The sequence below is a fragment of the Salmo salar genome, unplaced genomic scaffold (genome assembly GCF_905237065.1).
Source record: "Salmo salar unplaced genomic scaffold, Ssal_v3.1, whole genome shotgun sequence".
Classification (NCBI taxonomy): domain Eukaryota; kingdom Metazoa; phylum Chordata; class Actinopteri; order Salmoniformes; family Salmonidae; genus Salmo; species Salmo salar.
This window is the reverse complement of record NW_025546990.1, coordinates 140001-166088: the sequence shown is the minus strand read 5'-3', so window position 1 is coordinate 166088 and position 26088 is coordinate 140001. Positions and strand designations below refer to the sequence as shown.

Sequence of the window (26088 nt, the reverse complement as noted above, 5' to 3'; positions counted from 1 at the left end):
GGCCCCTTACTGGTAGAATCAGGAATTCCCCAAGGCAGCTGTCTAGGCCCCTTACTGGTAGAATCAGGAATTCCCCAGGGCAGCTGTCTAGGACCCTTACTGGTAGAATCAGGAATTCCCCAGTGCAGCTGTCTAGGCCCCTTACTTTTTCCAATCTTTACTAAAGCAGGTATGTCAATGTATGCAGATGACTCAACACTATACATGTCAGCTACTACAGCGACTGAAATGACTGCAACACTTAACAAAGAGCTGCAGTTAGTTTCAGAATGGGTGGCAAGGAATAAGCTAGTCCTAAATATTTCTAAAACTAAAAGCATTGTATTTGGGACAAATCATTCACTAAACCCTAAACCTCAACTAAATCTTGTAATAAATAATGTGAAAATTGAGCACGTTGAGGTGACTAAACTGCTTGGAGTAACCCTGGATTGTAAACTGTCCTGGTCAAAACATATTGATACAACAGTAGCTAAGATGGGGAGAAGTCTGTCCATAATAAAGCACTGCTCTGCCTTCTCTACAACACTATCAACAAGGCAGGTACCACAGGCCCTAGTTTCTACCTTCTTAACAACACTATCAACAAGGCAGGTCCTACAGGCCCTAGTTTCTACCTTCTTATTAACAACACTATCAACAAGGCAGGTCCTACAGGCCCTAGTTTCTACCTTCTTATTAACAACACTATCAACAAGGCAGGTCCTACAGGCCCTAGTTTCTACCTTCTCAACAACACTATCAACAAGACAGGTCCTACAGGCCCTAGTTTCTACCTTCTCAACAGCACTATCAACAAGGCAGGTCCTACAGGCCCTAGTTTCTACCTTCTTAACAACACTATCAACAAGGCAGGTCCTACAGGCCCTAGTTTCTACCTTCTCAACAGCACTATCAACAAGGCAGGTCCTACAGGCCCTAGTTTCTACCTTCTTAACAACACTATCAACAAGGCAGGTCCTACAGGCCCTCGTTTTGTCACACCTGGACTACTGTTCAGTAGTGTGGTCAGGTGCCACAAGGAGGAAAATTGCCATTGGCTCGCACAGCTCAGGCTAGCACACAGCTCAGACACCCATCCATACCCCACAAGACATGCCACCAGAGGTCTGTTTAAACTACTGGCACACAGCTCAGACACCCATCCATACCCCACAAGACATGCCACCAGAGGTCTGTTTAAACTGACTGGCACATAGCTCAGACACCCATCCATACCCCACAAGACATGCCACCAGAGGTCTGTTTAAACTGACTGGCACACAGCTCAGACACCCATACATACCCCACAAGACATGCCACCAGAGGTCTGTTTAAACTGACTGGCACACAGCTCAGACACCCATCCATACCCCACAAGACATGCCACCAGAGGTCTGTTTAAACTACTGGCACACAGCTCAGACACCCATCCATACCCCACAAGACATGCCACCAGAGGTCTGTTTAAACTGACTGGCACATAGCTCAGACACCCATCCATACCCCACAAGACATGCCACCAGAGGTCTGTTTAAACTGACTGGCACACAGCTCAGACACCCATACATACCCCACAAGACATGCCACCAGAGGTCTGTTTAAACTGACTGGCACACAGCTCAGACACCCATCCATACCCCACAAGACATGCCACCAGAGGTCTGTTTAAACTGACTGGCACACAGCTCAGACACCCATCCATACCCCACAAGACATGCCACCAGAGGTCTGTTTAAACTACTGGCACACAGCTCAGACACCCATCCATACCCCACAAGACATGCCACCAGAGGTCTGTTTAAACTACTGGCACACAGCTCAGACACCCATCCATACCCCACAAGACATGCCACCAGAGGTCTGTTTAAACTGACTGGCACACAGCTCAGACAGCCATCCATACCCCACAAGACATGCCACCAGAGGTCTCTTCACAGTCCCCAAGTCCAGAACAGACTATGGGAGGAGCACAGTACTACATAGAGCCATGACTACATGAAACAATATTCCACATCAGGTAACTGATGCAGCAGGAGAATCAGATTTAAACAAAACAGAATAAAAATACAGCTTATGGAACAACAGGGACTGAGAAGAGAGACAGACACATGCATAAACACACACACAATAACATACGCACTACTATACAGATATGTGGTGGTAAAATATGTTGTGAAATGTATTGTAATGTTTTTAAAATTGTATAACTATGATCGAAAAAGGCAATCGCACGTCTGCGCTATCTTTGTTCAGGTGCATGGTTTCTCATCTAAAATTGTATAAACTGCCTTAATTCTGCTGGAGGAAGAGTAGCTGCTGCCTTGGCAGGAACTAATGGGGATCCATAATAAACCCCAGGAAGAGAAGCTGCTGCCTTGGCAGGAACTAATGGGGATCCATAACAAACCCCAGGAAGAGTAGCTGCTGCCTTGGCAGGAACTAATGGGGATCCATAACAAACCCCAGGAAGAGAAGCTGCTGCCTTGACAGGAACTAATGGGGATCCATAATAAACCCCAGGAAGAGAAGCTGCTGCCTTGGCAGGAACTAATGGGGATCCATAACAAACCCCAGGAAGAGTAGCTGCTGCCTTGGCAGGAACTAATGGGGATCCATAATAAACCCCAGGAAGAGTAGCTGCTGCCTTGGCAGGAACTAATGGGGATCCATAATAAACCCCAGGAAGAGTAGCTGCTGCCTTGGCAGGAACTAATGGGGATCCATAATAAACCCCAGGAAGAGTAGCTGCTGCCTTGGCAGGAACTAATGGGGATCCGTAATAAACCCCAGGAAGAGTAGCTGCTGCCTTGGCAGGAACTAATGGGGATCCGTAATAAACCCCAGGAAGAGTAGCTGCTGCCTTGACAGGAACTAATGGGGATCCGTAATAAACCCCAGGAAGAGTAGCTGCTGCCTTGGCAGGAACTAATGGGGATCCGTAATAAACCCCAGGAAGAGTAGCTGTTGCCTTGGCAGGAACTAATGGGGATCCGTAATAAACCCCAGGAAGAGTAGCTGCTGCCTTGGCAGGAACTAATGGGGATCCGTAATAAACCCCAGGAAGAGTAGCTGCTGCCTTGGCAGGAACTAATGGGGATCCGTAATAAACCCCAGGAAGAGTAGCTGCTGCCTTGGCAGGAACTAATGGGGATCCATAATAAACCCCAGGAAGAGTAGCTGCTGCCTTGGCAGGAACTAATGGGGATCCATAATAAACCCCAGGAAGAGTATCTGCTGCCTTGGCAGGAACTAATGGGGATCCATAATAAACCCCAGGAAGAGTAGCTGCTGCCTTGGCAGGAACTAATGGGGATCCATAATAAACCCCAGGAAGAGTAGCTGCTGCCTTGACAGGAACTAATGGGGATCCATAATAAACCCCAGGAAGAGTAGCTGCTGCCTTGACAGGAACTAATGGGGATCCATAATAAACCCCAGGAAGAGTAGCTGCTGCCTTGGCAGGAACTAATGGGGATCCATAATAAACCCCAGGAAGAGTAGCTGCTGCCTTGGCAACAGGAACTAATGGGGATCCATAATAAACCCCAGGAAGAGTAGCTGCTGCCTTGGCAGGAACTAATGGGGATCCATAATAAACCCCAGGAAGAGTAGCTGCTGCCTTGACAGGAACTAATGGGGATCCATAATAAACCCCAGGAAGAGTAGCTGCTGCCTTGGCAGGAACTAATGGGGATCCATAATAAACCCCAGGAAGAGTAGCTGCTGCCTTGACAGGAACTAATGGGGATCCATAATAAACCCCAGGAAGAGTAGCTGCTGCCTTGGCAGGAACTAATGGGGATCCATAATAAACCCCAGGAAGAGTAGCTGCTGCCTTGGCAGGAACTAATGGGGATCCATAATAAACCCCAGGAAGAGTAGCTGCTGCCTTGGCAGGAACTAATGGGGATCCATAATAAACCCCAGGAAGAGTAGCTGCTGCCTTGGCAGGAACTAATGGGGATCCATAATAAACCCCAGGAAGAGTAGCTGCTGCCTTGGCAGGAACTAATGGGGATCCGTAATAAACCCCAGGAAGAGTAGCTGCTGCCTTGACAGGAACTAATGGGGATCCGTAATAAACCCCAGGAAGAGTAGCTGCTGCCTTGGCAGGAACTAATGGGGATCCGTAATAAACCCCAGGAAGAGTAGCTGTTGCCTTGGCAGGAACTAATGGGGATCCGTAATAAACCCCAGGAAGAGTAGCTGCTGCCTTGGCAGGAACTAATGGGGATCCGTAATAAACCCCAGGAAGAGTAGCTGCTGCCTTGGCAGGAACTAATGGGGATCCATAATAAACCCCAGGAAGAGTAGCTGCTGCCTTGGCAGGAACTAATGGGGATCCGTAATAAACCCCAGGAAGAGTAGCTGCTGCCTTGACAGGAACTAATGGGGATCCGTAATAAACCCCAGGAAGAGTAGCTGCTGCCTTGGCAGGAACTAATGGGGATCCATAATAAACCCCAGGAAGAGTAGCTGCTGCCTTGGCAGGAACTAATGGGGATCCATAATAAACCCCAGGAAGAGTAGCTGCTGCCTTGGCAGGAACTAATGGTGATCCATAATAAACCCCAGGAAGAGTAGCTGCTGCCTTGGCAGGAACTAATGGGGATCCATAATAAACCCCAGGAAGAGTAGCTGCTGCCTTGGCAACAGGAACTAATGGGGATCCGTAATAAACCCCAGGAAGAGTAGCTGCTGCCTTGGCAGGAACTAATGGGGATCCATAATAAACCCCAGGAAGAGTAGCTGCTGCCTTGGCAGGAACTAATGGGGATCCGTAATAAACCCCAGGAAGAGTAGCTGCTGCCTTGACAGGAACTAATGGGGATCCGTAATAAACCCCAGGAAGAGTAGCTGCTGCCTTGGCAGGAACTAATGAGGATCCATAATAAACCCCAGGAAGAGTAGCTGCTGCCTTGGCAGGAACTAATGGGGATCCATAATAAACCCCAGGAAGAGTAGCTGCTGCCTTGGCAGGAACTAATGGTGATCCATAATAAACCCCAGGAAGAGTAGCTGCTGCCTTGGCAGGAACTAATGGGGATCCATAATAAACCCCAGGAAGAGTAGCTGCTGCCTTGGCAACAGGAACTAATGGGGATCCATAATAAACCCCAGGAAGAGTAGCTGCTGCCTTGGCAACAGGAACTAATGGGGATCCATAATAAACCCCAGGAAGAGTAGCTGCTGCCTTGGCAGGAACTAATGGTGATCCATAATAAACCCCAGGAAGAGTAGCTGCTGCCTTGGCAGGAACTAATGGGGATCCATAATAAACCCCAGGAAGAGTAGCTGCTGCCTTGGCAACAGGAACTAATGGGGATCCGTAATAAACCCCAGGAAGAGTAGCTGCTGCCTTGGCAGGAACTAATGGGGATCCATAATAAACCCCAGGAAGAGTAGCTGCTGCCTTGGCAGGAACTAATGGGGATCCGTAATAAACCCCAGGAAGAGTAGCTGCTGCCTTGACAGGAACTAATGGGGATCCGTAATAAACCCCAGGAAGAGTAGCTGCTGCCTTGGCAGGAACTAATGAGGATCCATAATAAACCCCAGGAAGAGTAGCTGCTGCCTTGGCAGGAACTAATGGGGATCCATAATAAACCCCAGGAAGAGTAGCTGCTGCCTTGGCAGGAACTAATGGTGATCCATAATAAACCCCAGGAAGAGTAGCTGCTGCCTTGGCAGGAACTAATGGGGATCCATAATAAACCCCAGGAAGAGTAGCTGCTGCCTTGGCAACAGGAACTAATGGGGATCCATAATAAACCCCAGGAAGAGTAGCTGCTGCCTTGGCAACAGGAACTAATGGGGATCCATAATAAACCCCAGGAAGAGTAGCTGCTGCCTTGGCAGGAACTAATGGTGATCCATAATAAACCCCAGGAAGAGTAGCTGCTGCCTTGGCAGGAACTAATGGGGATCCATAATAAACCCCAGGAAGAGTAGCTGCTGCCTTGGCAACAGGAACTAATGGGGATCCATAATAAACCCCAGGAAGAGTAGCTGCTGCCTTGGCAACAGGAACTAATGGGGATCCATAATAAACCCCAGGAAGAGTAGCTGCTGCCTTGGCAGGAACTAATGGTGATCCATAATAAACCCCAGGAAGAGTAGCTGCTGCCTTGGCAGGAACTAATGGGGATCCATAATAAACCCCAGGAAGAGTAGCTGCTGCCTTGGCAACAGGAACTAATGGGGATCCGTAATAAACCCCAGGAAGAGTAGCTGCTGCCTTGGCAGGAACTAATGGGGATCCATAATAAACCCCAGGAAGAGTAGCTGCTGCCTTGGCAGGAACTAATGGGGATCCGTAATAAACCCCAGGAAGAGTAGCTGCTGCCTTGACAGGAACTAATGGGGATCCGTAATAAACCCCAGGAAGAGTAGCTGCTGCCTTGGCAGGAACTAATGAGGATCCATAATAAACCCCAGGAAGAGTAGCTGCTGCCTTGGCAACAGGAACTAATGGGGATCCATAATAAACCCCAGGAAGAGTAGCTGCTGCCTTGGCAACAGGAACTAATGGTGATCCATAATAAACCCCAGGAAGAGTAGCTGCTGCCTTGGCAACAGGAACTAATGGGGATCCATAATAAACCCCAGGAAGAGTAGCTGCTGCCTTGGCAGGAACTAATGGGGATCCATAATAAACCCCAGGAAGAGTAGCTGCTGCCTTGGCAACAGGAACTAATGGGGATCCATAATAAACCCCAGGAAGAGTAGCTGCTGCCTTGGCAGGAACTAATGGGGATCCATAATAAACCCCAGGAAGAGTAGCTGCTGCCTTGGCAACAGGAACTAATGGGGATCCATAATAAACCCCAGGAAGAGTAGCTGCTGCCTTGGCAGGAACTAATGGGGATCCATAATAAACCCCAGGAAGAGTAGCTGCTGCCTTGGCAACAGGAACTAATGGGGATCCATAATAAACCCCAGGAAGAGTAGCTGCTGCCTTGGCAGGAACTAATGGGGATCCATAATAAACCCCAGGAAGAGTAGCTGCTGCCTTGGCAACAGGAACTAATGGGGATCCATAATAAACCCCAGGAAGAGTAGCTGCTGCCTTGGCAGGAACTAATGGGGATCCATAATAAATACAATTCTTAGTTGTTGAAACATCAAGGATGATTAATGGAAACAGGAAGCACCTGAGCTCAATTTTGAGTCTCATAGAAAATGGTCTGAATACTTATGTAAATAAGGTATTTCTGTTTAGAATTTTTTATACATTTGCACAAATTTCAAAAAACCTGTTTTCGTTTTGCCATTATGTGGTATTGTGATGTCATTATGAGGTATTGTGATGTCATTATGGGGTATTGAGATGTCATTATGGGGTATTGTGATGTCATGATGGGGTATTGTGATGTAATGATGGGCTATTGTGATGTCATCATGGGGTATTGTGATGTCATCATGGGGTATTGTGATGTCATGATGGTGTATTGTGTGTAGATTGATGAGGGAAATGCAGTATTTAATCCATTTAAGAATAAGGCTGTAATGTAACAACATTTGGGAAAGTGAAGGGGACTGACAAATATCAGTTTCATTAGGTACCAAAAACGCACACAGATACACTACAAACTCCTCTCTCTGGAGCACACAGATACACTACAAACTCCTCTCTCTCTGGAGCACACAGATACACTACAAACTCCTCTCTCTGGAGCACACAGATACACTACAAACTCCTCTCTCTCTGGAGCACACAGATACACTACAAACTCCTCTCTCTGGAGCACACAGATACACTACAAACTCCTCTCTCTGGAGCACACAGATACACTACAAACTCCTCTCTCTGGAGCACACAGATACACTACAAACTCCTCTCTCTGGAGCACACAGATACACTACAAACTCCTCTCTCTCTGGAGCACACAGATACACTACAAACTCCTCTCTCTCTGGAGCACACAGATACACTACAAACTCCTCTCTCTCTGGAGCACACAGATACACTACAAACTCCTCTCTCTGGAGCACACAGATACACTACAAACTCCTCTCTCTGGAGCACACAGATACACTACAAACTCCTCTCTCTGGAGCACACAGATACACTACAAACTCCTCTCTCTCTGGAGCACACAGATACACTACAAACTCCTCTCTCTCTGGAGCACACAGATACACTACAAACTCCTCTCTCTCTGGAGCACACAGATACACTACAAACTCCTCTCTCTCTGGAGCACACAGATACACTACAAACTCCTCTCTCTCTGGAGCACACAGATACACTACAAACTCCTCTCTCTCTGGAGCACACAGATACACTACAAACTCCTCTCTCTCTGGAGCACACAGATACACTACAAACTCCTCTCTCTCTGGAGCACACAGATACACTACAAACTCCTCTCTCTCTGGAGCACACAGATACACTACAAACTCCTCTCTCTGGAGCACACAGATACACTACAAACTCCTCTCTCTGGAGCACACACATACACTACAAACTCCTCTCTCTGGAGCACACACATACACTACAAACTCCTCTCTCTCTGGAGCACACACATACACTACAAACTCCTCTCTCTCTGGAGCACACAGATACACTACAAACTCCTCTCTCTCTGGAGCACACAGATACACTACAAACTCCTCTCTCTCTGGAGCACACAGATACACTACAAACTCCTCTCTCTCTGGAGCACACAGATACACTACAAACTCCTCTCTCTGGAGCACACAGATACACTACAAACTCCTCTCTCTCTGGAGCACACAGATACACTACAAACTCCTCTCTCTCTGGAGTACACAGATACACTACAAACTCCTCTCTCTGGAGTACACAGATACACTACAAACTCCTCTCTCTCTGGAGCACACAGATACACTACAAACTCCTCTCTCTCTCTCTCTCTCACTCTCTCTCTTTCTCTCTCTCTCTCTCTCTTTCTCTCTCTCTCTCTCTCTTTCTCTCTCTCTCCCTCTCTCTCCCTCTCTCTCTCCAGACCAGCGGTTGGATCTGTGTAAGCTGAATCCATCAGATAGTGATGCAGTACGAGGACAGATCGTAGGTAAGACTGAGTGGACACAGGGTTTCCGTTCGGAAAATGTGGTACGGGACTGGGTAGATTTTAATGAACCCGTATTAATTTATATTCATTAGGGATCCAAACACATTTATTTATCTTTAACTGCCTTGTTCAGGGGAACAGTGGGGTTAACTGCCTTGTTCAGGGGAACAGTGGGGTTAACTGCCTTGTTCAGGGGAACAGTGGGGTTAACTGCCTTGCTCAGGGGAACAGTGGGTTAACTGCCTTGTTCAGGGGAACAGTGGGGTTAACTGCCTTGTTCAGGGGAACAGTGGGGTTAACTGCCTTGTTCAGGGGAACAGTGGGTTAACTGCATTGTTCAGGGGAACAGTGGGTTAACTGCCTTGTTCAGGGGAACAGTGGGGTTAACTGCCTTGTTCAGGGGAACAGTGGGGTTAACTGCCTTGTTCAGGGGAACAGTGGGGTTAACTGCCTTGTTCAGGGGAACAGTGGGTTTAACTGCCTTGTTCAGGGGAACAGTGGGGTTAACTGCCTTGTTCAAGGGAACAGTGGGGTTAACTGCCTTGTTCAGGGGAACAGTGGGGTTAACTGCCTTGTTCAGGGGAACAGTGGGTTAACTGCCTTGTTCAGGGGAACAGTGGGGTTAACTGCCTTGTTCAGGGGAACAGTGGGGTTAACTGCCTTGTTCAGGGGAACAGTGGGGTTAACTGCCTTGTTCAGGGGAACAGTGGGGTTAACTGCCTTGTTCAGGGGAACAGTGGGGTTAACTGCCTTGTTCAGGGGAACAGTGGGGTTAACTGCCTTGTTCAGGGGAACAGTGGGGTTAACTGCCTTGTTCAGGGGAACAGTGGGGTTAACTGCCTTGTTCAGGGGAACAGTGGGGTTAACTGCCTTGTTCAGGGGAACAGTGGGGTTAACTGCCTTGTTCAGGGGAACAGTGGGGTTAACTGCCTTGTTCAGGGGAACAGTGGGGTTAACTGCCTTGTTCAGGGGAACAGTGGGGTTAACTGCCTTGTTCAGGGGAACAGTGGGGTTAACTGCCTTGTTCAGGGGAACAGTGGGGTTAACTGCCTTGTTCAGGGGAACAGTGGGTTAACTGCCTTGTTCAGGGGAACAGTGGGGTTAACTGCCTTGTTCAGGGGAACAGTGGGGTTAACTGCCTTGTTCAGGGGAACAGTGGGGTTAACTGCCTTGTTCAGGGGAACAGTGGGGTTAACTGCCTTGTTCAGGGGAACAGTGGGGTTAACTGCCTTGTTCAGGGGAACAGTGGGGTTAACTGCCTTGTTCAGGGGAACAGTGGGGTTAACTGCCTTGTTCAGGGGAACAGTGGGGTTAACTGCCTTGTTCAGGGGAACAGTGGGGTTAACTGCCTTGTTCAGGGGAACAGTGGGTTAACTGCCTTGTTCAGGGGAACAGTGGGGTTAACTGCCTTGTTCAGGGGAACAGTGGGGTTAACTGCCTTGTTCAGGGGAACAGTGGGGTTAACTGCCTTGTTCAGGGGAACAGTGGGGTTAACTGCCTTGTTCAGGGGAACAGTGGGGTTAACTGCCTTGTTCAGGGGAACAGTGGGGTTAACTGCCTTGTTCAGGGGAACAGTGGGGTTAACTGCCTTGTTCAGGGGAACAGTGGGGTTAACTGCCTTGTTCAGGGGAACAGTGGGGTTAACTGCCTTGTTCAGGGGAACAGTGGGTTAACTGCCTTGTTCAGGGGAACAGTGGGGTTAACTGCCTTGTTCAGGGGAACAGTGGGGTTAACTGCCTTGTTCAGGGGAACAGTGGGGTTAACTGCCTTGTTCAGGGGAACAGTGGGGTTAACTGCCTTGTTCAGGGAACAGTGGGGTTAACTGCCTTGTTCAGGGGAACAGTGGGGTTAACTGCCTTGTTCAGGGGAACAGTGGGGTTAACTGCCTTGTTCAGGGGAACAGTGGGGTTAACTGCCTTGTTCAGGGGAACAGTGGGGTTAACTGCCTTGTTCAGGGGAACAGTGGGGTTAACTGCCTTGTTCAGGGGAACAGTGGGGTTAACTGCCTTGTTCAGGGGAACAGTGGGGTTAACTGCCTTGTTCAGGGGAACAGTGGGGTTAACTGCCTTGTTCAGGGGAACAGTGGGGTTAACTGCCTTGTTCAGGGGAACAGTGGGGTTAACTGCCTTGTTCAGGGGAACAGTGGGGTTAACTGCCTTGTTCAGGGGAACAGTGGGGTTAACTGCCTTGTTCAGGGGAACAGTGGGGTTAACTGCCTTGTTCAGGGGAACAGTGGGGTTAACTGCCTTGTTCAGGGGAACAGTGGGGTTAACTGCCTTGTTCAGGGGAACAGTGGGGTTAACTGCCTTGTTCAGGGGAACAGTGGGGTTAACTGCCTTGTTCAGGGGAACAGTGGGGTTAACTGCCTTGTTCAGGGGAACAGTGGGGTTAACTGCCTTGTTCAGGGGAACAGTGGGGTTAACTGCCTTGTTCAGGGGAACAGTGGGGTTAACTGCCTTGTTCAGGGGAACAGTGGGGTTAACTGCCTTGTTCAGGGGAACAGTGGGGTTAACTGCCTTGTTCAGGGGAACAGTGGGGTTAACTGCCTTGTTCAGGGGAACAGTGGGGTTAACTGCCTTGTTCAGGGGAACAGTGGGGTTAACTGCCTTGTTCAGGGGAACAGTGGGGTTAACTGCCTTGTTCAGGGGAACAGTGGGGTTAACTGCCTTGTTCAGGGGAACAGTGGGGTTAACTGCCTTTGGGGCGTTTGGGTCTCTGCTACGGAACGCCGTTTGGGCCGTTTGGGTCTCTGCTACGGAACGCCGTTTGGGCCGTTCGGGTCTCTGCTACGGAACGCCGTTTGGGCCGTTCGGGCCGTTTGGGTCTCTGCTACGGAACGCCGTTTGGGCCGTTCAGGCCGTTTGGGTCGTTCGGGTCGTTTGGGTCTCTGCTACGGAACGCCGTTTGGGCCGTTTGGGTCTCCGCTATGGAACGCCGTTTGGGCCGTTTGGGTGCCAAAAAAGATACACGTCAAATAAGCTTGTTGACCAATCAGAAACCAACTTCAATAGTGAATGGGAGGCGCTCTTCGATTACCATTTGGAAAATAAAAATAGTAGCTCTTTTTTTTAATCATCGCCATCAAAACTGTTTTTAACATCCTATTTGCATTTATAATTGTTGCCAATGACTGTACTTCTAGAATGGACAAACGTTTCAGTCCAGTAATGGGGATATTCCACTCTAACTAGGCTCTTAAGGTTAGGGTTAATGTTAAGGTTAGGGTAAGAGGGTTAGGGTTACTGTACTAGACTGGGGTTAGGGGGTAACAAGGTTAGCTGTACTAGACTGGGGTTAGGGGGTAACAAGGTTAGCTGTACTAGACTGGGGTTAGGGGGTAACAAGGTTAGCTGTACTAGACTGGGGTTAGGGGGTAACAAGGTTAGCTGTACTAGACTGGGGTTAGGGGGTAACAAGGTTAGCTGTACTAGACTGGGGTTAGGGTAACAAGGTTAGCTGTACTAGACTGGGGTTAGGGGGTAACAAGGTTAGCTGTACTAGACTGGGGTTAGGGGGTAACAAGGTTAGCTGTACTAGACTGGGGTTAGGGGGTAACAAGGTTAGCTGTACTAGACTGGGGTTAGGGGGTAACAAGGTTAGCTGTACTAGACTGGGGTTAGGGGGTAACAAGGTTAGCTGTACTAGACTGGGGTTAGGGGTAACAAGGTTAGCTGTACTAGACTGGGGTTAGGGGGTAACAAGGTTAGCTGTACTAGACTGGGGTTAGGGGGTAACAAGGTTAGCTGTACTAGACTGGGGTTAGGGGGTAACAAGGTTAGCTGTACTAGACTGTGGTTAGGGGGTAACAAGGTTAGCTGTACTAGACTGGGGTTAGGGGGTAACAAGGTTAGCTGTACTAGACTGGGGTTAGGGGTAACAAGGTTAGCTGTACTAGACTGGGGTTAGGGGGTAACAAGGTTAGCTGTACTAGACTGGGGTTAGGGGGTAACAAGGTTAGCTGTACTAGACTGGGGTTAGGGGGTAACAAGGTTAGCTGTACTAGACTGGGGTTAGGGGGTAACAAGGTTAGCTGTACTAGACTGGGGTTAGGGGGTAACAAGGTTAGCTGTACTAGACTGGGGTTAGGGGGTAACAAGGTTAGCTGTACTAGACTGGGGTTAGGGGGTAACAAGGTTAGCTGTACTAGACTGGGGTTAGGGGGTAACAAGGTTAGCTGTACTAGACTGGGGTTAGGGGGTAACAAGGTTAGCTGTACTAGACTGGGGTTAGGGGGTAACAAGGTTAGCTGTACTAGACTGGGGTTAGGGGGTAACACGGTTAGCTGTACTAGACTGGGGTTAGGGGTAACAAGGTTAGCTGTACTAGACTGGGGTTAGGGGGTAACAAGGTTAGCTGTACTAGACTGGGGTTAGGGGGTAACAAGGTTAGCTGTACTAGACTGGGGTTAGGGGGTAACAAGGTTAGCTGTACTAGACTGGGGTTAGGGGGTAACAAGGTTAGCTGTACTAGACTGGGGTTAGGGGTTAGGGGTCCCCACTAGGTTAGCTGTAGGGGTAGGGGGTAGGGGTAGGGGTCCCCACTAGGTTAGCTGTAGGGGTTAGGGTAGGGGTAGGGGTTGGGCTTGGGGTTGGGGTAGGGGTTAGGTTAGGGGTTAGGGTAGGGGTTAGGGGTTAGGGTAGGGGTTAGGGGTTAGGGTAGGGGTTAGGGTAGGGGTTAGTGGTTAGGGGGTAGGGGGTAGGGGTTAGGGTAGGGTTAGGGGTTAGGAGTAGGGGTTAGTGGTTAGGGGTAGGGGGTAGGGGTTAGGGTAGGGGGTAGGGTTAGGGGTTAGGGTAGGGGTTAGGTTAGGGGGTAGGGGTAGGGGTTAAGGGTAGGGGTTAGGCGTAGGGATTAGGGGTTAGGGTAGGGGTTAGGTTAGGGGGTAGGGTTAGGGGTTAGGGGGTTAAGGGTAGGGGTTAGGGTAGGGGTTAGTGGTTAGGGGTAGGGGTAGGGGTTAGGGTAGGGGTTAGTGGTTAGGGGTAGGGGGTAGGGGTTAGGGGTTAGGGGTTAGGTTAAGGGGTAGGGGTTAGGGTAGGGGTTAGTGGTTAGGGGGTAGGGGGTAGGGGTTAGGGTTAGGTTAAGGGGTAGGGGTTAAGGGTAGCGGTTAAGGGTAGGGGTTAAGGGTAGGGGTTAGGGGTCCCCACTAGGTTAGCTGTATGGGTTAAGGGGTAGGGATTAAGGGTAGGGGTTAGGGTAGGGATAGGGGTTAGGTTAAGGGGTAGGGATTAAGGGTAGGGGTTAGGGGGTAGGGGTTAAGGGTAGGGGTTAAGGGTAGGGGTTAGGGGTCCCCACTAGGTTAGCTGTAGGGGTTAAGGGTAGGGGTTAAGGGTAGGGGTTAGGGTCCCCACTAGGTTAGCTGTAGGGGTTAGGGTAGGGGTTAAGGGTAGGGGTTAGGGGTCCCCACTAGGTTAGCTGTAGGGGTTAAGGGTAGGGGTTAAGGGTAGGGGTTAGGGTCCCCACTAGGTTAGCTGTAGGGGTTAAGGGTAGGGGTTAAGGGTAGGGGTTAGGGGTCCCCACTAGGTTAGCTGTAGGGGTTAAGGGTAGGGGTTAAGGGTAGGGGTTAGGTTAAGGGGTAGGGGTTAAGGGTAGGGGTAGGGGTAGGGGTTAGGTTAAGGGTAGGGGTTAAGGGTAGGGGTTAAGGGTAGGGGTTAGGGTCCCCACTAGGTTAGCTGTAGGGGTTAAGGGGTAGGGGTTAAGGGTAGGGGTTAGGGGTTAGGGTCCCCACTAGGTTAGCTGTAGGGGTTAAGGGTAGGGGTTAAGGGTAGGGGTTAGGGTCCCCACTAGGTTAGCTGTACTAGACTGTGTGTGTAATGTCTGTTCATTGTGTTTTCCAGTGAGCCTCCAGACCAGAGATGGTTTGGGCAGCGGAGGACCTGTGGTCGACTGTAGAGCACTGTTAGAGAACGAGGGTGAGGATTAACAGGGGGTGTGGGGGTGTGTGTGTGTGTGTGTGTGTGTGTGTGTGTGTAACAGGGGTGTGTGTGTGTTGTGTGTCTCTGTGTGCGTCTCTGTGTGTGTGTGTGTGTGTGTGTGTGTGTGTGTGTGTGTGTGTGTAGGCCTGTGTTTGAGAGCTGTTTCAGTGAGGAGCCACTGCCGTACTCAGACCCCACGGGAGCCGCCGGGGCGGGACCTGTCCACCGGATTCACCCAACCAGGAGAACCGGCTCCAGGCTCAGCGAATCAGAGACCAGGATTCCCAAAGACACACCCACAACCCTCAGAACCGACCGCATGGCAACCAATCACCAGATCTGCCTGAAGGATATGGTGAGAGAGAGAGAGAGAGAGAGAGAGAGAGAGAGAGAGAGAGAGAGAGAGAGAGAGAGACAGACAGCAGGTGTGTGATATTGAGCAGGTGTGTGATATTGAGCAGGGCCAGGTGTGTGATATTGAGCAGGTGTGTGATATTGAGCAGGGCCAGGTGTATGATATTGAGCAGGGCCAGGTGTGTGATATTGAGCAGGTGTGTGATATTGAGCAGGTGTGTGATATTGAGCAGGGCCAGGTGTATGATATTGAGCAGGGCCAGGTGTGTGATATTGAGCAGGTGTGTGATATTGAGCAGGTGTGTGATATTGAGCAGGGCCAGGTGTATGATATTGAGCAGGGCCAGGTGTGTGATATTGAGCAGGTGTGTGATATTGAGCAGGTGTGTGATATTGAGCAGGGCCAGGTGTATGATATTGAGCAGGGCCAGGTGTGTGATATTGAGCAGGTGTGTGATATTGAGCAGGTGTGTGATATTGAGCAGGGCCAGGTGTGTGATATTGAGCAGGTGTGTGATATTGAGCAGGTGTGTGATATTGAGCAGGTGTGTGATATTGAGCAGGGCCAGGTGTGTGATATTGAGCAGGTGTATGATATTGAGCAGGGCCAGGTGTGTGATATTGAGCAGGTGTGTGATATTGAGCAGGGCCAGGTGTGTGATATTGAGCAGGGCCAGGTGTGTGATATTGAGCAGGGCCAGGTGTGTGATATTGAGCAGGGCCAGGTGTGTGATATTGAGCAGGGCCAGGTGTGTGATATTGAGCAGGGCCAGGTGTGTGATATTGAGCAGGTGTGTGATATTGAGCAGGGCCATGTGTGTGATATTGAGCAGGTGTGTGATATTGAGCAGGGCCAGGTGTGTGATATTGAGCAGGGCCAGGTGTGTGATATTGAGCAGGTGTGTGATATTGAGCAGGGCCAGGTGTGTGATATTGAGCAGGGCCAGGTGTGTGATATTGAGCAGGTGTGTGATATTGAGCAGGGCCAGGTGTGTGATATTGAGCAGGGCCAGGTGTGTGATATTGAGCAGGGCCAGGTGGTGTGTGATATTGAGCAGGTGTGTGATATTGAGCAGGGCCAGGTGTGTGATATTGAGCAGGGCCAGGTGTGTGATATTGAGCAGGGCCAGGTGTGTGATATTGAGCAGGTGTGTGATATTGAGCAGGTGTGTGATATTGAGCAGGTGTGTGATATTGAGCAGGTGTGTGATATTGAGCAGGTGTGTGATATTGAGCAGGGCCAGGTCTGTGATATTGAGCAGGTGTGTGATATTGAGCAGGGCCAGGTGTGTGATATTGAGCAGGTGTGTGATATTGAGCAGGGCCAGGTGTGTGATATTGAGCAGGTGTGTGATATTGAGCAGGTGTGTGATATTGAGCAGGTGTGTGATATTGAGCAGGGCCAGGTGTGTGATATTGAGCAGGTGTGTGATATTGAGCAGGTGTGTGATATTGAGCAGGTGTGTGATATTGAGCAGGGCCAGGTGAGTGATATTGAGCAGGTGTGTGATATTGAGCAGGTGTGTGATATTGAGCAGGGCCAGGTGTGTGATATTGAGCAGGTGTGTGATATTGAGCAGGTGTGTGATATTGAGCAGGGCCAGGTGTGTGATATTGAGCAGGTGTGTGATATTGAGCAGGTGTGTGATATTGAGCAGGGCCAGGTGTGTGATATTGAGCAGGGCCAGGTGTGTGATATTGAGCAGGTGTGTGATATTGAGCAGGGCCAGGTGTGTGATATTGAGCAGGTGTGTGATATTGAGCAGGGCCAGGTGTGTGATATTGAGCAGGTGTGTGATATTGAGCAGGGCCAGGTGTGTGATATTGAGCAGGTGTGTGATATTGAGCAGGGCCAGGTGTGTGATATTGAGCAGGGCCAGGTGTGTGATATTGAGCAGGTGTGGCTGCTCCGGTCAAGACAGACAGCAGTGTGTGACCTGTCTCTGTGTGTGTGTGTGTGTGTGTGTGTGTGTGTGTGTGTGTGTGTGTGTGTGTGTGTGTGTGTGTGTGTGTGTGTGTGTGTGTGTGTGTGTGTGTGTGTGTGTGTGTTACAGAGCAGCGCACTACAGTCCAAGGACAGGTTTATTTTCTCCACACACAGACGGGAGTCAGTACCTGGCACGACCCGCGAATACCCAGGTACTACCCTCACTATACTACCCTCACTATACTACCCTCACTATACTACCCTCACTATACTACCCTCACTATACTACCCTCTACCCTCACTATACTACCCTCACTATACTACCCTCACTATACTACCCTCACTACACTACCCTCACTACACTACCCTCACTATACTACCCTCTACCCTCACTATACTACCCTCACTATACTGCCCTCACTATACTACCCTCTACCCTCACTACACTACCCTCACTATACTGCCCTCACTATACTACCCTCTACCCTCACTATACTACCCTCACTATACTACCCTCACTATACTACCCTCACTATACTACCCTCACTATACTACCCTCTACCCTCACTATACTACCCTCACTATACTACCCTCACTATACTGCCCTTACTATACTGCCCTCACTATACTACCCTCTACCCTCACTATACTACCCTCACTATACTACCCTCACTATACTACCCTCACTATACTGCCCTCACTATACTACCCTCACTATACTACCCTCTACCCTCACTATACTGCCCTCACTATACTGACCTCACTATACTACCCTCACTATACTACCCTCACTATACTACCCTCTACCCTCACTATACTGCCCTCACTATACTACCCTCACTATACTACCCTCTACCCTCACTATACTACCCTCACTATACTACCCTCACTATACTACCCTCTACCCTCACTATACTACCCTCACTATACTACCCTCACTATCCTACCCTCTACCCTCACTATACTACCCTCTACCCTCACTATACTACCCTCACTATACTACCCTCACTATACTACCCTCTACCGTTACTATACTATCCTCTACCCTCACTATACTACCCTCTACCCTCACTATACTACCCTCTACCGTTACTATACTACCCTCTACCCTCACTATACTACCCTCTACCCTCACTATACTACCCTCACTATACTACCCTCTACCCTCACTATACTACCCTCTACCCTCACTATACTACCCTCTACCCTCACTATACTACCCTCTACCGTTACTATACTACCCTCTACCCTCACTATACTACCCTCTCCATCTATCCTACCTCCCCCCTACCTCTCCATCTATCCTCCCCCCCTACCTCTCCATCTATCCTACCTCCCCCACTACCTCTCCATCTATCCTCCCCCTACCTCTCCATCTATCCTACCTCCCCCACTACCTCTCCATCTATCCTCCCCCTACCTCTCCATCTATCCTCCCCCTACCTCTCCATCTATCCTACCTCCCCCCTACCTCTCCATCTATCCTCCCCCTACCTCTCCATCTATCCTCCCCCCTACCTCTCCATCTATCCTCCCTCCCCCACTACCTCTCCATCTATCCTCCTCCCTACCTCTCCATCTATCCTACCTCCCCCCTGCCTCTCCATCTATCCTACCTCCCCCCTACCTCTCCATCTATCCTCCCCCTACCTCTCCATCTATCCTCCCCCTATCTCTCCATCTATCCTACCTCCCCACTACCTCTCCATCTATCCTCCCCCCTACCTCTCCATCTATCCTCCCCCTACCTCTCCATCTATCCTACCTCCCCCTACCTCTCCATCTATCCTCCCCCTATCTCTCCATCTATTCTACCTCCCCACTCCCCTCTCCATCTATCCTCCCCCTATCTCTCCATCTATCCTACCTCCCCCTACCTCTCCATCTATCCTCCTCCCTACCTCTCCATCTATCCTCCCCTACCTCTCCATCTATCCTCCCCCTACCTCTCCATCTATCCTCCCCCCTACCTCTCCATCTATCCTACCTCCCCCCTACCTCTCCATCTATCCTCCCCCTACCTCTCCATCTATCCTCCCCCCTACCTCTCCATCTATCCTCCCCCTACCTCTCCATCTATCCTACCTCCCCCCTACCTCTCCATCTATCCTACCTCCCCCTACCTCTCCATCTATCCTCCCCCTACCTCTCCATCTATCCTCCCCCCTACCTCTCCATCTATCCTACCTCCCCCCTACCTCTCCATCTATCCTCCCCCTACCTCTCCATCTATCCTCCCCCTACCTCTCCATCTATCCTCCCCCCTACCTCTCCATCTATCCTACCTCCCCCCTACCTCTCCATCTATCCTCCCCATCTATCCTCCCCCCTACCTCTCCATCTATCCTCCCCCCTACCTCTCCATCTATCCTACCCCCTACCTCCCATCTATCCTACCACCCCCCTACCTCTCCATCTATCCTCCCCCCTACCTCTCCATCTGTCCTCCCCCACTACCTCTCCATCTATCCTCCCCCTACCTCTCCATCTATCCTCCCCCTGCCTCTCCATCTATCCTACTTCCCCCTACCTCTCCATCTATCCTACCTCCGCCCTACCTCTCCATCTATCCTCCCCCCTACCTCTCCATCTATCCTCCCCCTACCTCTCCATCTATCCTACCTCCTCCACTACCTCTCCATCGATCCTCCCCCACTACCTCTCCATCTATCCTCCCCCTACCTCTCCATCTATCCTACCTCCCCCACTACCTCTCCATCTATCCTCCCCCCCTACCTCTTCATCTATCCTCCCCCCTAACTCTCCATCTATCCTACCTCCCCCACTACCTCTCCATCTATCCTCCCCCTACCTCTCCATCTATCCTACCTCCCCTACCTCTCCATCTATCCTACCTCCCCCACTACCTCTCCATCTATCCTCCCCCTACCTCTCCATCTATCCTACCTCCCCCTACCTCTCCATCTATCCTACCTCCCCCACTACCTCTCCATCTATCCTCCCCCTACCTCTCCATCTATCCTCCCCACTACCTCTCCATCTATCCTCCGCCACTACCTCTCCATCTATCCTCCCCCTACCTCTCCATCTATCCTCCCCCTACCTCTCCATCTATCCTCCCCCTACCTCTCCATCTATCCTACCTCCCCCCTACCTCTCCATCTATCCTACCTCCTCCCCTACCTCTCCATCGATCCTCCCCCACTACCTCTCCATCTATCCTCCCCCCTACCTCTCCATCTATCCTACCTCCCCCACTACCTCTCCATCTATCCTCCCCCCTACCTCTCCATCTATCCTCCCCCTACCTCTCCATCTATCCTACCTCCCCACTACCTCTCCATCTATCCTCCCCCTACCTCTCCATCTATCCTCCCCCCTACCTCTCCATCTATCCTACCTCCCCCCTACCTCTCCATCTATCCTACCTCCCCCCTACCTCTCCATCTATCCTACCTCCCCCTACCTCTCCATCTATCCTCCCCCCTACCTCTCCATCTATCCTACCTCCCCCTACCTCTCCATCTATCCTACCTCCCCCTACCTCTCCATCTATCCTACCTCCCCCCTACCTCTCCATCAATCCTCCCCCCTACCTCTCCATCTATCCTCCCCCCTACCTCTCCATCTATCCTCCCCCCTACCTCTCCATCTATCCTACCTCCCCCTACCTCTCCATCTAGCCTCCCCCCTACCTCTCCATCTATCCTCCCCCTACCTCTCCATCTATCCTCCCCCCCTACCTCTCCATCTATCCTCCCCCCTACCTCTCCATCTATCCTCCCCCCTACCTCTCCATCTATCCTCCCCCCTACCTCCCCCTACCTCTCCATCTATCCTACCTCCCCCCTACCTCTCCATCAATCCTCCCCCTACCTCTCCATCTATCCTCCCCCTACCTCTCCATCTATCCTCCCCCCTACCTCTCCATCTATCCTACCTCCCCCTACCTCTCCATCTATCCTACCTCCCCCTACCTCTCCATCTATCCTCCCCCTACCTCTCCATCTATCCTACCACCCCCTACCTATCCATCTATCCTCCCCCTACCTCTCCATCTATCCTACCTCCCCCCTACCTCTCCATCTATCCTCCCCCCTACCTCTCCATCTATCCTACCACCCCCTACCTATCCATCTATCCTCCCCCCTACCTCTCCATCTATCCTACCTCCCCCCTACCTCTCCATCTATCCTCCCCCCTACCTCTCCATCTATCCTCCCCCTACCTCTCCATCTATCCTCCCCCCTACCTATCCATCTATCCTCCCCCTACCTCTCCATCTATCCTACCTCCCCCTATCTCTCCATCTATCCTACCTCCCCCCACCTCTCCATCTATCCTCCCCCCTACCTCTCCATCTATCCTCCCCCCTACCTCTCCATCTATCCTCCCCCCTACCTCTCCATCTATCCTCCCCCTACCTATCCATCTATCCTCCCCACTACCTCTCCATCTATCCTACCTCCCCCACCTCTCCATCTATCCTCCCCCTACCTCTCCATCTATCCTCCCCCCTACCTCTCCATCTATCCTCCCCCCTACCTCTCCATCTATCCTCCCCCTACCTCTCCATCTATCCTCCCCCTACCTCTCCATCTATCCTACCTCCCCCCTATCTCTCCATCTATCCTACCTCCCCCCCCACCTCTCCATCTATCCTCCCCCTACCTCTCCATCTATCCTCCCCCCTACCTCTCCATCTATCCTACCTCTCCCTACCTCTCCATCTATCCTACCTCCCCCCTACCTCTCCATCTATCCTCCCCCTTCCTCTCCATCTAGCCTCCCCTTCCTCTCCATCTATCCTCCCCCTACCTCTCCATCTAACCTCCCCCCTACCTCTCCATCTATCCTACCACCACCCTACCTCTCCATCTATCCTCCCCCTACCTCTCCATCTATCCTCCCCCCACCTCTCCATCTATCCTCCCACCCCCTACCTCTCCATCTATCCTCCCCCTACCTCTCCATCTATCCTACCTCCCCCCTACCTCTCCATCTATCCTCCCCCCTACCTCTCCATCTATCCTACCTCCCCCCTACCTCTCCATCTAGCCTCCCCCTACCTCTCCATCTATCCTACCTCCCCCTACCTCTCATCTATCCTCCCCCCTACCTCTCCATCTATCCTCCCCCTACCTCTCCATCTATCCTCCCCCCACCTCTCCATCTATCCTCCCCCCTACCTCTCCATCTATCCTCCCCCTACCTCTCCATCTATCCTCCCCCACCTCTCCATCTATCCTCCCCCTACCTCTCCATCTATCCTCCCCCACCTCTCCATCTATCCTCCCCCTACCTCTCCATCTATCCTCCCCCCCACCTCTCCATCTATCCTACCTCCCCCTACCTCTCCATCTATCCTCCCCCTACCTCTCCATCTATCCTCCCCCCTACCTCTCCATCTATCCTCCCCCCTACCTCTCCATCTATCCTCCCCCCCACCTCTCCATCTATCCTACCTCCCCCCTACCTCTCCATCTATCCTCCCCCCACCTCTCCATCTATCCTACCTCCCCCTACCTCTCCATCTATCCTCCCCCCTACCTCTCCATCTATCCTCCCCCCTACCTCTCCATCTATCCTCCCCCCACCTCTCCATCTATCCTCCCCCCTACCTCTCCATCTATCCTCCCCCCTACCTCTCCATCTATCCTACCTCACCCCTACCTCTCCATCTATCCTCCCCCCTACCTCTCCATCTATCCTACCTCCCCCCTACCTCTCCATCTATCCTACCTCCCCCTACCTCTCCATCTATCCTCCCCCCTACCTCTCCATCTATCCTCCCCCCTACCTCTCCATCTATCCTACCTCCCCCCACCTCTCCATCTATCCTACCTCCCCCCTACCTCTCCATCTATCCTCCCCCTACCTCTCCATCTATCCTACCTCCCCCCTACCTCTCCATCTATCCTCCCCCCTACCTCTCCATCTATCCTCCCCCCTACCTCTCCATCTATCCTACCTCCCCCTACCTCTCCATCTATCCTCCCCCCTACCTCTCCATCTATCCTACCTCCCCCTACCTCTCCATCTATCCCCCCCTACCTCTCCATTTATCCTACCTCCCCCTACCTCTCCATCTATCCCTCCCTACCTCTACATCTATCCTCCCCCTATCTCTCCATCTATCCTCCCCCCCACCTCTCCATCTATCCTCCCCCCTACCTCTCCATCTATCCTCCCCTACCTCTCCATCTATCCTACCTCCCCCTACCTCTCCATCTATCCTCCCCCTATCTCTCCATCTATCCTACCTCCCCCTACCTCTCCATCTATCCTACCACCACCCTACCTCTCCATCTATCCTACCACCACCCTACCTCTCCATCTATCCTCCCCCCTACCTCTCCATCTATCCTCCCCCCACCTCTCCATCTATCCTCCCACCCCCTACCTCTCCATCTATCCTCCCCCTACCTCTCCATCTATCCTACCTCCCCCTACCTCTCCATCTATCCTCCCCCCTACCTCTCCATCTATCCTACCACCCCCCTACCTCTCCATCTATCCTACCTCCCCCCACCTCTCCATCTATCCTCCCCCTCTACCTCTCCATCTATCCTCCCCCCTACCTCTCCATCTATCCTCCCCCCTACCTCTCCATCTATCCTCCCCCCTACCTCTCCATCTATCCTACCTCCCCCCTACCTCTCCATCTATCCTCCCCCCTACCTCTCCGTCTATCCTACCACCACCCTACCTCTCCATCTATCCTACCTCCCCCCCACCTCTCCATCTATCCTCCCCCTACCTCTCCATCTAGCCTCCCCCCCTACCTCTCCATCTATCCTACCACCACCCTACCTCTCCATCTATCCTACCACCCCCCACCTCTCCATCTATCCTCCCCCTCTACCTCTCCATCTATCCTCCCCCCTACCTCTCCATCTATCCTCCCCCCTACCTCTCCATCTATCCTCCCCCTACCTCTCCATCTATCCTCCCCCTACCTCTCCATCTATCCTCCCCCTACCTCTCCATCTATCCTACTTCCCCCTACCTCTCCATCTATCCTCCCCCTACCTCTCTATCTATCCTACCTCTCCATCTATCCTCCCCCCTACCTCTCCATCTATCCTCCCCCCACTACCTCGTCCTTTACCACCCTACCTGAATCCAGTTGGAAGGTTTATAGCTCAGTAAGGTGTGTTGTGATTGGTGTAGAGCTCAGTAAGGTGTGTTGTGATTGGTTTATAGCTCAGTAAGGTGTGTTGTGATTGGTTTAGAGCTCAGTAAGGTGTGTTGTGATTGTTTTATAGCTCAGTAAGGTGTGTTGTGATTGGTTTATAGCTCAGTAAGGTGTGTTGTGATTGGTTTATAGCTCAGTAAGGTGTGTTGTGATTGGTTTATAGCTCAGTAAGGTGTGTTGTGATTGGTTTATAGCTCAGTAAGGTGTGTTGTGATTGGTATAGAGCTCAGTAAGGTGTGTTGTGATTGGTGTAGAGCTCAGTAAGGTGTGTTGTGATTGGTTTATAGCTCAGTAAGGTGTGTTGTGATTGGTTTAGAGCTCAGTAAGGTGTGTTGTGATTGGTTTAGAGCTCAGTAAGGTGTGTTGTGATTGGTGTAGAGCTCAGTAAGGTGTATTGTGATTGGTCCCAGGCACCTGATAATGAGGTGTATTGTGATTGGTCCAGGGACTTGATAGTGAGGTGTATTGTGATTGGTCCAGGGACCAGATAGTGAGGTGTGTTGTGATTGGTCCCAGGCAGCTGATAGTGAGGTGTATTGTGATTGGTCCCAGGGACCTGATAGTGAGGTGTGTTGTGATTGGTCCAGGGACTTGATAGTGAGGTGTGTTGTGATTGGTCCAGGGACCTGACCAGTGAGGTGTGTTGTGATTGGTCCAGGGACCTGACCAGTGAGGTGTGTTGTGATTGGTTCAGGGACCTGACTAGTGAGGTGTGTTGTGATTGGTCCAGGGACCAGATAGTGAGGTGTGTTGTGATTGGTCCAGGGACATGATAGTGAGGTGTGTTGTGATTGGTCCAGGGACCAGATAGTGAGGTGTGTTGTGATTGGTCCAGGGACCTGACCAGTGAGGTGTGTTGTGATTGGTCCAGGGACATGATAGTGAGGTGTGTTGTGATTGGTCCAGGGACCAGATAGTGAGGTGTATTGTGATTGGTCCAGGCACCTGATAGTGAGGTGTGTTGTGATTGGTCCAGGGACCTGACCAGTGAGGTGTGTTGTGATTGGTCCAGGGATCTGACCAGTGAGGTGTGTTGTGATTGGTCCAGGGACCTGACCAGTGTGAGCTGTGAGGAGTTGGGTCCTCTGCCGGCCGGATGGGAGGTGAGGAGTACGGTATCTGGAAGGATCTACTTTGTGGATCACAACAACCGAACAACGCAGTTCACTGACCCTCGGCTTCACACCATCATCAGGTGCACACTTATTTCACTTATTGCACTTATTGCACTTATTACACTTATTGCACTTATTTCACTTATTTCAGTTATTTCATAAACGTAGTTATGCCCCTCGTGTGAAAAGTGATTTCCACCTTACGCTCAATAACTGGTTCCCTTTAGTTGCCATGACTCCAACCAAACACTTCCTGTAGTTGTCATCTCGCGTCGATGTGGAGGAATTTACTGTAGTTGCCATGACTCCAACCAAACACTTCCTGTAGTTGTCATCTCGCGTCGATGTGGAGGAATTTACTGTAGTTGCCATGACTCCAACCAAACACTTCCTGTAGTTGTCATCTCGCGTCGATGTGGAGGAATTTACTGTAGTTGCCATGACTCCAACCAAACACTTCCTGTAGTTGTCATCTCGCGTCGATGTGGAGGAATTTACTGTAGTTGCCATGACTCCAACCAAACACTTCCTGTAGTTGTCATCTCACGTCGATGTGGAGGAATTTTGGCCCAGATCCTCCCACAAACATCTCGATTGGGATTTG

The 26088-nt window shown here is 51.0% G+C and overlaps 1 protein-coding gene across 1 annotated transcript in view; it reads left to right on the top strand.

The window, feature by feature from the left end:
- The window catches only part of LOC106595426 (E3 ubiquitin-protein ligase SMURF1), a gene marked incomplete at its 5' end in the record, with an annotated part of 55368 nt that overhangs the window by 9834 nt on the left and 19446 nt on the right, over positions 1–26088 (top strand). Inside the window, 6 exon segments of the mRNA XM_045711075.1 lie at positions 8955–9020; positions 14852–14951; positions 15074–15135; positions 15138–15284; positions 17338–17422; positions 25418–25564. Of these exon segments, the coding sequence (XP_045567031.1) occupies positions 8955–9020; positions 14852–14951; positions 15074–15135; positions 15138–15284; positions 17338–17422; positions 25418–25564 (607 nt within the window).